This window comes from Moschus berezovskii, chromosome 13 (genome assembly GCF_049115385.1).
Source record: "Moschus berezovskii isolate FMDL1 chromosome 13, NW_MosBer_1.0, whole genome shotgun sequence".
Taxonomy (NCBI): domain Eukaryota; kingdom Metazoa; phylum Chordata; class Mammalia; order Artiodactyla; family Moschidae; genus Moschus; species Moschus berezovskii.
The window spans coordinates 85228476-85241353 of NC_142472.1; the positions used below are offsets into that span (position 1 = coordinate 85228476).

At 39.2% G+C, this 12878-nt stretch overlaps 1 protein-coding gene across 2 annotated transcripts in view; it reads right to left on the reverse strand.

Annotated features, from left to right (window-relative positions):
• The window catches only part of DIAPH3 (diaphanous related formin 3), a 582052-nt gene that overhangs the window by 246431 nt on the left and 322743 nt on the right, over nucleotides 1–12878 (reverse strand). For both annotated transcript variants that reach the window (XM_088842795.1, XM_088842794.1), the window contains one exon: nucleotides 4084–4213. In XM_088842795.1, the coding sequence (XP_088698921.1) occupies nucleotides 4084–4213 (130 nt within the window). The remainder of the gene's footprint in view (nucleotides 1–4083; nucleotides 4214–12878) is intronic.

The window sequence follows — 12878 nt, forward strand, 5'->3', positions numbered from 1 at the left end:
TATAAGGTTCCTGACACAGGAGAGAGTGAGAAGCCTTTCCAACACAGCAGCCACTCCCCACAGAAACGACCACGCATTCTCAGCTGAGGTGCTAAGGGCTGTAAAAAGTCACGAAAATGAGAAAAAGGAAATCAGAAGAAAGTGGGCCAAGAAGGATTTTTTCAAGTAAATTAAATTTGAAGAGGAGACAGTAAGGCAGTGGTAATCAAGAGTCACTTTTACAGCAAAGGGTGATCTATACATTGCAACATAGCTGGAGATTGAAAATTAAGCTGTTGGATATACAAGTGTGGAGCTTAGAAGGAAGTCTAGAAAAAAATTTGTAAGTCATTAATTTAATGATTCTATTTAAGCCCTTGAGGACTAAAGAGATCACCTAAGGAGAAGCTACAGGGAGAAAAAAAGGGAAGGACTCAGTATCAGACCAGTAATAACAGCACTACTGAACAGGTGTATAGCAGAAGACGTCAAACCTGTGAGAGGAAAAGAGAGGAATCAGACTAACAGAAGTCAGATGAGAGTAAGGTAACTGGGGCTATGCCAAGACACAGAAACCACACCTTGGACCAGCAGCAAGACAGACCACAGTTCCCGACACAGCAGACACACAGCATGAGCTTGTAAAATGAATGAACGAGTGAGTTACAAAGCACACTAGCATGGCATCTCGAGAATTCAGGGTTAACTATCTAGGGAAGAATGGAAATATCTGGAAGAGCTATAGTAGTAGTAGTAATAGTAGAGTTAGTCGTGCAGTTGTGTCCGACTCTGCGAGCCCATGGGCTGTAGCCCGCCAGGCTCCTCTGTCCACGGAATGTTCCAGTCAGTAGTGGAGTGGGTTGCCATTCCCTTCTCCAGAGGATCTTCCTACCCAGGGATCGAACCCAGGTCTCCTGCATTGCAGGCAGATTCTTAACCATCTGAGCCACCAGGGAAGAGCTATAATATCCTAAAAAGATATGGGTTCAACAAGGTGAAAGTGTAAATTTACCTTGGTATTAATACATTTGGCAACCCACTTCAGTGTTCTTGCCTGGAGAATCCTGGGGATGGCGGAGCCTGGCAGGCTGCCGTCTATGGGGTCACACAGAGTCGGACACGACTGATGCGACTTAGCAGCAGCAGCAGCAGCAAATCCCCAAAGTTTGGTCATATTTTCTAATCATTAGTAAAATACCATTCCAATTTAATGATGAAATTATTATGAAATAATCAGTAACACCATCATGGATTAGAGTTCATTAATTTCAACTGTTTAGACCAGGGGAAAATGTATCCAACCCTTAGAAATCCATAAAGGAAAGAAACAGTACAATGGTATACAGAAATACAATAATGACCCAAAATATTTTCACTGAAATACAACAGAAAAGCTGTAAGCCATTATCTTTTAGCAGAGAAACAGCCCTAATGAAGTAGATTCTTAAAAACTGTCATACGGGTAAGCTCATTAGTTGTAATGAAAGTTCTCCCTGCTGATCCAGGAGTACCTAATGGCTAGGATTTGTTGTGTCTCAAAAACAAAGATACTTTTTAATTCATGTGATAGCTCACTGAGGAGACTTCAAATCTGGGAACTTTCAAATGATGATATAAAATACAAGAGCACTAAAACTTTCCAAAGCAAACACAGACTTATTTCATCTAAAACATTATATTTGTTCCTCTAAAATCTCATCCATTAATAAGGTAATACAATCATAAAAAGAAACTAGGCTCAACAATCACCTACACTATAAAAAAATTCTCTCAGTGATGGCTTTTCTATTTCAAATATGAAGTCGGCTGCTCCCTGTGAAACTCATTCACAGGATCTGCTGACCCATACACATATGCATGCCTCTACTATAACAGATGGAAACTAAATCCTCCAAGGCCCCAGAATGCCCCCACAGAAACACCGAAAGAGAAAGCAGAAGAATTTCATTATCAAGTTACAACTCTGCAAGCAAGCCCTTATGAAAGTTAAAGATTTCTCAAAAGCAAAATATAATATTTATACTGGATTTTTAGCACAATCAAATGAGGCAAAATAGATAAATGACATTTTGAAAACTTAATTCATAGCAAAAACTGTTAGAAAATAAGTTCTTCCATAAAAAATACATCTGAGAACTCCCATGGTGGCACAGTGGATAAGAATCAGCCTGTCAATGCAGGGGACACGGACTCGATTCTGCTCTGGGAGAGTCCCGGTGCCTCAGGGGCACTGAAGCCTGCACACCTAGAGCCTGTGTTCCACAACAAGAGGAGGCACTCAGGGAGAGGCCTGCACACTGTGACCAGGAGCAGTCCCAGCCTGCCACAGCTAGGGAAAGCCCAGGCTCAGCAAAGGAGACCCAGCGCAACCCCAATAAAGACGTAAGAAAATCTTTATTTTTAAAAAAGGACATCTGAAAGAGAAGCATGTTCGAGCTTAATGTTCAGTTTTAGAACTAGTAGGAAAGATGGTAAAATGATCAGAAATCCAAATTGCTATTAACAGAAAAGGCCCACATTCGTTTAATTCTTTTTAAAGACCTAATGCTGGTATAAGCTGTTATAATAACTACCCAGCCATCTTTTCCCCAGAAAAAGAAATTCCTCCATATTTCAAGGCACTTGGTAAAACTTTTTCATCTTTTACTTATCAAACTTAACGTTCATCAAGAAAACCCACTTTCAATTATTTTTTATCCTGTATACTCAAATTTTATTCCAAAATTTCAGAAAATTTGTTTTAAGAACGTTATCATCCTTGAATTAATGAACTTAATCACTGAAAAGCTATTTTGAGTATCAGTGAGTCATTTTTAATGTTTTTCTTCTCTTCTCTGTGCTCTTTTGCTCAACCTCACAATTGCTTATTAGGAGAAAATTATTTGGATTATTTTCCCTTCTTAAATTCCCTTAAAACATGTACACTTATACATACAGACATGATCTTCTTATGCCAAGAACATGTTACGGAAGCACAAGTGCAAACTAGGGAGTAATCCAATGTCATTAGAACATTAGACTGCAAGAGAGAAAAGTTTAAAAGTTTACTTTATGTCTTAAAAAAAAGATTGTTTCCAACTTTTTTTTTCTGCAACAGCTGTACGAGATATACACTTGAAAGAAACATATATCTCAGGAAAAAATGTGAAAGAATTTCTCATGCAGTCACATGCCTCTCTGCAAAAGAAGTGTGACAAACCCCACTTTATAGAAGAAATAGTTTCATAGGAGTATAAAATGATAAAAGTGATTTTTAAAAGAAATATTCACTATAATACAGGAAAAAAGTATTCTTCTTTAAGCTGATAAATAACCAGTGACCTACACATAAAGAATACAGATATTCTCCTAGTCCAAATGAGCTATCTTCCAAAATGTATATCCATACATTTCTATATATTCATACACAGGTGTACTCATAAATTCATTTTATGAGTCAAGTTTTTTCTCACAGAACTGATTTGATATACAACCTAGATTCTTCAGATGATCAAAAAATTGCCTAAGTCATATTGAAGGCAAAAATAAATAATATAAATAGGGCCTATCCTTTCTCTGACCCTTTCTATAACCAGACATAAATCCACAGTGGGGATAAGGAGGTTAGAAACTGGGGCTTTAGGGAGGAGTGACTAGAATCTCTGGCAGTTTGGTACCTGCTGGGGCAAAGGAAGCACACTATACCTGCAAGGCAGGTAGATGGAGATTCAGAATTCAGGCCAAGGGGACACTGCCTACAGGCACTTGATTCAGACTCACACTCATCCCAGGTGTTTGGGAATGACACCCGTCCAGGGAGCACTGTGCAGGCCACAGTGTGGGACTCAGCAGAGCTGGGCTGCAGGTGTTCACGGGGCTAAGACTGCAGAACTCCGAGCTTCTGAACAGAGGGTCTCATTACCCAGTCAAACAAACTAAACTCATGGCTGCAGAAATGACAATTCATAAAGTAAATGTCCTGTAACTTTCTCTCTAATTTTAAAATGATGCATTCGGGTATGAAAACACTGTGACAAAGAGGCAAGTACGTTCAAATAAAAGGCATCATTTTATATACCAACTTGAGACACAGAATATGAAAATGTTTTCTATAAAAGCACAAACCTTTACTAGCTTTGTCCAAATGTCCCAAATCATCCACAAAATTCAGGATATCAGGATGCTTTTCTTCACATATTTCCACAAGAAAATGAAGAAGTGTTGTTTTCTGATCTGCTGATTTTGTGTCCTTTAGCTAAACAGAATGAGAGGGAGAAAAAATACAGAGAATCAAAAATATTTTGATAATCTTTTTATTTAAATAATGATAATCCTGTTTTTTTACGGATAAGAAATAAATCAGTTCTAAAACTAGTTAATGCTGTTTTTGAAAAGCCAATGTTTAAACACTTGAAAAGCTACTTATCATATATTTTTCTTTAATCATTAATATTTCCTACAAAGAAGGAATAAGCTTAATTCAATCTAGTATGCAATATTTCATGGGGGGAAAATATATGGTAAAATGCTCAGGAAAACAGGACAATCTAAGAATCTATATAATATTAGCAGTTAAAGCAGCCTCACACACTTGTTCATTTTTTCATTTGGCACATATTTATAGAATGCCTGCTAGATACTACAGGAGTTGGAGATGCAACAACAAATAAGTTGTTCCTCAGGAAGCCGTTTAGTGTAAAAAAAGGAAAATGTGTATTTCTGCCTGTGTGATGAAGAGTATCGTGAAAATAATCACATAGTATGCCTAGGAGGACAGGGTACCTGAACTGAACAGCAGCAGACGGGAAGCGGTATGGGGTTGGAGACGCAAAGCAAAACCTCAAAGGCACAGGATCAGAACATTTGGATAAGAGCAAAGACGAGGAAGAAGGTGCACCTGAAAGGCGGCTAAGGGACTCCAGAGTAACAGTGTATGTTGGGGGGGGAGTAGACAGAGTGGAAAGAAACCTGAGAAGGAAAAAGCCAGAGAATTAACAGAAAGGCAGACCATTCTGTGGATAAAGAATTCTGATCTCTAAGAACTGGGAGGTTTTTAACTAGATGAGAGATAATCAGGCGTACCTTTTAGAAAGATCCTTCCAGCACAATGTGGATAAAAGATTAGAACAAGGGTAAGCACAGAGCAGGAAGAATGATTTTTAAAGTTGCAGTAATAATTCACGCACTGAAAGAAAACAGACTGCGCTGCAGTGACACCTTCGGCCTGAGATAAGGGGACTAGGTAGGACGGACCCGAACCTGATGCCATTCACCACAGCTGAGCAGGGAGGACGAGGAGAATGGCCTGGGCGGGTCAGAGGGAAAGGACTGCTGCAGTTTGGGACAAGGGAGCTTCTGAGTAACATCTAACTGCTGCTGCTGCTGCTGCTAAGTCACTTCAGTCGTGTCCAACTCTGTGTGACCCCATAGATGGAAGCCCACCAGGCTCCCCTGTTCCTGGGATTCTCCAGGCAAGAACACTGGAGTGGGTTGCCATTTCCTTCTCCAACGTGTGAAAGTGGAAAGTGAAAAGTGAAAGTGAAGTCGCTCAGTCGTGTCCGACCCTTAGCGACCCCACGGACTGCAGCCTACCAGGCTCCTCCATCCATGGGATTTTCTAGGCAAGAGTACTGGAGTGGCTTGCCACTGCCTTCTCCGAGACATCTAACTGCAGACGTTGGGAAAGGATGGAGATGTATATAAGTGCAGCACAATCTTTCATTATATTTCATTTCTTAAACTATTTTTCATTATAGCTAAGTTCTGCAGGCATGTTTCTCCTAACCATTTGTAAATATGAAATTTAAAAATGATACATACACTGTATATCTGTTTCTATATGGCATGGACATCTATGCTTTACACAAAAAGATTATAAGACAGGAAAGACAATTTTGCTCCCTAAGAACCAACTTTTTATCCTTTGAGGGTGATAAACAGTGGAGAATACTTAGTTAGAATTTAGAGGACTGAACTATTCCAGGATTACCAGTTTGTGAGCTCTTAGTCTCCAAAGCTAAAGAAACACAAATAAGTATATAAAATAAAAGAAAGGAGAACACAGACTTGAAGAGAAGACCAGGATGGGCTGACCCTAAGCCAAAAGGGCCAGGCTACAGACCAGGTATAAAGAGCGGTCAGCCTGGGTTTTGTGAGTGGTGGGGGTAGGGAGTACCGAGTGTGAACAGGCAAATACACAACCTGCTATAGTGTTCCCTATGAATGAGTAATGAACCAGATCAGATAAATACAAGGCATGAAAAAATCAGGATTTAATTTAGAACTTGTGAGATTCCTGCTATACTTAACTGTACAGTCCTACTTACTTGCTTCCTTTTCAATAATTTCCTACTTTAACATATATTAAATCTATGGTTTTTCCGGTAGTCATGTACAGATGTGAGAGCTGGACTATAAAGAAAGCTGAGCACCGAAGAACTGATGCTTTTGAACTGTCGTGTTATCTTGAGAGTCCCTTGGACTGCAAGGAGATCAAACCAGTCAACCCTAAAGGAAGTCAGTCCTGAATATTCATTGGAAGGACTGATGCTGAAGCTGAAACTCCAGTACTTTGGCCACCTGATATGAAGAGCTGACTCACTAGAAAAGACGCCGATGCTGGGAAAGAGTGAAGGCGGGAGGAGAAGGGGATGACAGAGGATGAGATGCATGGATGGCATCACTGACTTGATAACATGAGCTTGAGCAAACTCTGGGAGTTGGTGATGGACAGAGAAGTCTGGCATTGGATGGCATCATTGTTTCAATGGACATGAAAGAGAAAGTATTAAGTCACTTAGCTGTGTGAAATTCTTTGTGACCCCATGGACTACAGCCCACCAGGCTCCTCTGCCCATGGAATTCTCCAGGCAAGAACACTGAAACAGCTTGCCATTCCCTTCTCCAGGGGATCTTCGCAATCCAGGATCGAACCCGAGTCTCCTGCACTGGAGGAGGACTCTTTACAACCTGAGCCCCCAAGGAAACCCCCAATGGACATGAGTTTGAGCAAATTCCAAGAGACAGTGAAGGACAGGGAACTCAGGTGTGCTGTAGTCCACAGGGTCTCAAAGAGCTGAACAGGATGGAGTGACTGAGCAACAATAATATACGTATATATGTATGCATGCACACACAAATATAGACATATATCCATATGTATTTTTTCAAATTCCATGTCAATAAATATTATACCACTATCAGAAAAATATCAAATGAAAGTCACTATCCAATTGTGGCAGAAAGAGAGATTCTGGGTCATCACAAACACTAACAAACACAATATACGGATGCAAAAACTAACTTGTCCCTGGAAATACAGAGCTACTCAAATATAAAAGCCTGGCTTTCACATGATTACTCCTACAATAGGTTCAAATGCTACACAGGCCTCTTCAACATGCAAACCAAAAGAATGGTTCCTGGCATTTTAAAAACTAACTGATATGAACAGAGTCTACTACATCATGCCTTTTAAAACGAATATAAAAGACAACATCCACCTGTTTTGAAATATTGTTCCTCAAAAAAATGTCTCTGATCACTAACGTCTGTGAATGACCTGCTGAAAGACAACACTGAAAGCAGCTTTAACTAGCTGCGTGGCCTTGGGCAAGAACATTAGACCTCATGCACACAAGGAAAATGAGGACATCGGACTGCACAGGAAAAGGAAATGCTGAATTTATCTTCCACTGAAAAAATATTAAATATACATTATAGTGGACTTAAGAGTTACTAGATACTGCAAAATCTGTCTTAAAAAATACAAAGAAACCTAGTCGAAATCTCAGTTCAGAAGTTATTTTTGCATGCTTCACTTAGAATCCTTCAGTGTCACTTATAAACTGAGAATGTTAACATAATTTATAAAAGTTACCTTTCACCTCCACAATTTCATTCATAATGTTAGTTTTAATGGATAAGGCTAGAGTAAAAGTATCAAACTGTCACAAATACAACAGTTTTCCCCAGTACAACAAAGAGTTAGTATAAAAACTGTCATTTCTTTTTGTTTTTGGTTCACTGGAGAGTTCTGATAAAACGTGGTCCACTGGAGAAGGGAATGGTAAACCATGTAAGTATTCTTGCCTTGAGAACCCCATGAACAGTATGAAAAGGCAAAAAGATAGGACACTGAAAGATGAACCCTCCAGGTCGACAGGTGCCCAGTATTATTTACTGGGTTAGAGTGGAGAAATACCTACAGAAAGAATGAAGAGACTGAGCCAAAGCTGAAACGACACCCCACTGTGGTTGTATCTGGTGGTAAAACTAAAGTCTGATGCTGTAAGAACAACAGTGCACAGGACCCTGGAATGTTAGGTCCATGAAACAAGGTAAATTGGATGTTGTAAAACAGATGGCAAGAGTGAACACTGATATTTTAGAAATCAGTGAACTTAAATGGACAGGAATGGGAGAATTTAAATCAGATGACCACTACATCAACTACTGTGGGCAATAATCCCTTAGAAGAAATGGAGTAGCCCTCATAGCCAAAAAACGAGTCCAAAATGCAGTAATACTTGGGTGCAATCTCAAAAATGACAGAATGATCTCGGTTTGTTTCCAAGGCAAACCATTAAATATCACAGTAAATCAAGTTTCTTCCCAACCTCTAAAGCTGAAGAAGCTAAAGTTGAATGATTCTATGATGACCTAAAGACCTCCTAGAATTAACACCAAAAGTGTCGTTTTCCTCATAGGGGATGGGAATGCAAACGTAGGAAGTCAAGAAACACCTGGAGGAACAGGCAAATTTGGCCTTGGAGTACAGAATGAAGCAGGGCAAAGGCTAATAGAGTTTTGCCAAGAGAACGCACTGGTCATAGAAAACACCCTCTTCCAACAACACAAGAGAAAACTCTACACATGGACATCACCAGATGGTCAACACCAAAATCAGATTGATTATATTCTTTGCAGTCAAAGATGGAGAACCTCTATAGAGTAAGCAAAAACAAGACGGGGAGCTGACTGTGGCTCAGATCATGAACTCCTTTATTGCCAAATTTAGACTGAAATTGAAGAAAGTGGAGATAACCACTAGACCATTCAGGTATGACCTAAATCAAATCCCTTATGACTACACAGTGGAAGTGACAAATAGATTCAAGGACTACATCTGCTAGAGAGTGCCTGAAAAACTATGGACAGAGGTTTGTAGCATTGTACAGGAGGTGGTGACCAAAACCATCCCCAAGAAAAAGAAACGGAAGAAGGCAAAGAGATTGTCTAAAGAGGCCTTACAAATGGCTGAGAAAAGAAGAGAAGTGAAAACCAAAGAAGAAAGAAAAAGATATAACCATCTGAATGCAGATTTCCAGAGAACAGCAAGGACAGATAAGAAAACCTTCTTAAGTGAAGAGAGAAAAAAAGGAGTGAGAAACAAAAGAATGGGAAAGACTAGAGATCTCTTTAAGGAAATTGGAGATACTAAGGGAACATTTTATACAAAGATAGGCACAATAAAGGACAAAAATGGCAAGGGCCTAACAGAAGCAGCAGATTAAGAAAAGATGGCAAGAATACAGAGAAGAACTGTACAAAGTAGTTCTTAATGACCCAGTTAACCACAGTGATGTGGTCACTCACCTGGAGCCAGACATCCCGGAATGTGAAGTCAAGTGGGCCTTAGGAAGCATCACTACGAACAAAGCTAGTTGAGGTGATGGAATTCCAGCTGAGCTATTTCAAACCCTAAAAGATGATGCTGTGAAAGTGCTGCACTCGTTATGCCAGCAAATTTTGAAAACTCAGCGCTGGCCACAGGACAGGACAAGGTCAGTTTTCATTCCAATCCCAAAGAAAGGCAATGCCAAAGAATGCTCAAACTACCACACAACGGCACCTATTTCACATGCCAGCAAGATTATGTTCAAAATACTTCAAGCTAGGTTTCAGAGGACGTGAAGGAAGAACTTCCAGATGTGCAAGATGGATTTAAAAAAGGCAGAGGAATCAGAGATCAGAGTACCAACATACGCTGGATCATCGAAAAAGGAAGGGAATACAAAAACTACTTCTGCTTCATTGACTATGCTAAAGCCTCTGACTGTGTGGATCACAAAAAACTGTGGAATACTCTTTAAAGAAATGGGAACACTAGACCACCTTACCTGCCTCCTGAGGATCCTGTATGCAGGACAAGAAGCAACTGTTAGAACCAGACATGGAACAATGGACTGGTTTAAAATTGGAAAAGGAGTATGTCAAGGCTGTATGTCACCCTGCTTGTTTAACTTCTATAGAGAGTACAGCACGTGAAAGGGTGGGCTGGATGAATCACACGTTGGAATCATGTTTGCCAGGAGAATGAAGGTGAAAATTCTGGCTTAAAACGCAATATTCAAAAAAATAAGATTATGGCATCTGGTTCTATCACTTCATGGCAGTGTCAGATTTCATTATCTTGGGTTCCAAAATAAATGCGGACGGTGACTGCAGCCATGAAATTAAAAGACGCCTGCTCCTGGGAAGAACAACTATGACAAATCTAGACAGAGTATTGAAAAGCAGAGACACTTTTAATACCTTTGCTAACAAAGGTCTGTATAGTCAAAGCTATGGTTTTTCCAGTAGTCATGTACAGATGTGAGAGCTGGACCATAAAGCTGAGTGCCAAAAAATTGATACTTTTGAACTGTGTGTTGGAGAAGACTCTTGAGATCCCTCGGACATCAAGGAGATTAAAATAGTCAATCCTAAAGGAAATCAGTCCTGAATATTCATTGGAAGGACTGATGCTGAAGATGAAGCTCCAATACTTTGTCCACCTGGTGTGAAGAGCTGACTCATTGGAAAAGACCCTGATGCTGGTAAAGACTAAAGGCAGGAGAAGGGGACTGCAGAGGAGGTGGTTGGATGGCATCACCAACTTGATGGACTTGAGTTTGAGCAAACTCAGGGAGATAGTGATGTACAGAGAAGCCTGGCATGAGATGGGATCACAAAGAGTTGAACACGACTTAGGAACTGAACAACAACAACAATACTGAATTCTTCTATTTCCCCACCTCCCTCTTTAAACAATGGCTGGAGAATACTACTCCTTCGATGAACTTCCAGCTCTTGACTGTCACCAAGGTACTGCCTTCCTCATGCTCCGTTCTTGTGAATCCAGACACGTGGTCTGTGTGGAATGCTGATTAAGACAAGCACCTGCAAAGAGCCTTCTAGCTCTGTTTGTGATGTAACTAAATGGCCAGCTATTTCGAGGATTCAAATATATCAAGAAATCGCTGTGATCCAACAATAAGCAACTAGATCATTTTGATCTTTCCTCAAGAGGGGTCGCACAGAGTTGGATACGACTGAAGCGACTTAGCAGCAGCAGCAAGAGTGATAAGATTTCAGAATTCTGGTACATACTATAGGTTATTTCATCTACAAATTTAATAAATGTTAAGGATGTAGACCAAACAGAGATTCAAATATTTAGAGACAATCATAAAGACAACACACTAACTGAAGGAGGAGGGCTCTATCCTGGCTGTACTGTTGACATCAGCAGGTTAGCAACTCACATACAGGTCATATCTATTATTTGAAAATAAACTAAGTGAATAATAAACAAGTAAAAGTCTCCGTTTCCTCCAAAATCTATATTAACAATTAAGAGACTTAAAAAAAATACTCAGATTCCAAAATAGATTTGAAAATATACCTAATAAAAGATAAAAAGTTAAGAAAAACAGAGAGTGACAATTTGTTCATAATGCATGAACTTAATAAACTACTAGCTGTTCTAAATTCCAAGACAGAGGTTCTTCATTCAGCTCCTAACATTCTCAGGAAAAACTGCACAATGCCGAGAAGGTATTCTTACTGCCTCAATTACTCTATTCCCTTCCTTCCTTCCCCCAAATCACTTAACATAAAAAATCAAACAATAAAAATATCCTTCCAGAAAGTATGTGAAAATGTATGAAAGCACAACAAAATAGATTTATCACAGTCTTCACTTACGTGATCAATACTTTTTTTTAATCTTTTGATAAACATTAAAAACAAAAAGGGCACACTCTATTTCTACTAATTATCCATCATACATAATCAGCAAGTGAGCTAGAACAAGGAAAGCTTGAGATGATGCTAACTTTGTTAAAAAGAAAAATACAACTTGAACAAAGTCTTTCCCCTGGAAAGAAAATGAAGCTAAAATATCTGCTTTAAAACGTTATTCTTAAGTTTAAGAAATATGCTTTATTTAAATTGTCACTAACATTGCTTGACAGGATTCCTTTGGTATCAGTGTCAAGAAATTATCTTACTGATGAGTAATCATTACTGTTAAGGAGAATTTCTTATTTATATATTGCTTCTTAAAGGTACATTTAATGTCTGTAGATGTCAAATAAACAAAAAGATGGATGGAGTTTCTTCAACTGCTCTGTTCATTCCAAACAAAATAATGTTAAAAGGAGATCCTGTAATAAATCATGGCCTGGTTGTCAGTTGGGACAGAACTCCTTTGTAGATACAATGCAAGGTTTTGGAACATTTTTAAGGTATTCAGCATATATTTGGATGACATTTAAAGAACATTCCATTGTTTTAGTCATAAGGAAGAAAATACCCCAAATAAAAACTAAGCATCTTCTCAGTAATTTTCAGAATCCAAAGAACTACAACCCCTTATACTCCAAATAAAGAAACTTTTATCTTAAGAATAGTGTCAGATTTGGAACTGTTCCTCATTATATATGTTCCTGTACTCTAATTACATTATCAAGATGCCACTGACTCTTTAGATGTTGTAGACATTGCTGAATACCAGGAAAATGAAAAAATTATATGAGGGTCTGCAATGACTCTGCAAACATTCTAGAAGACCCCACCTTGTGAATCATATGAACGCCAAGGACAACAGCAGCCACTCTTGTTTGTGTGGCACTTACTACGATACAGGACTAGCC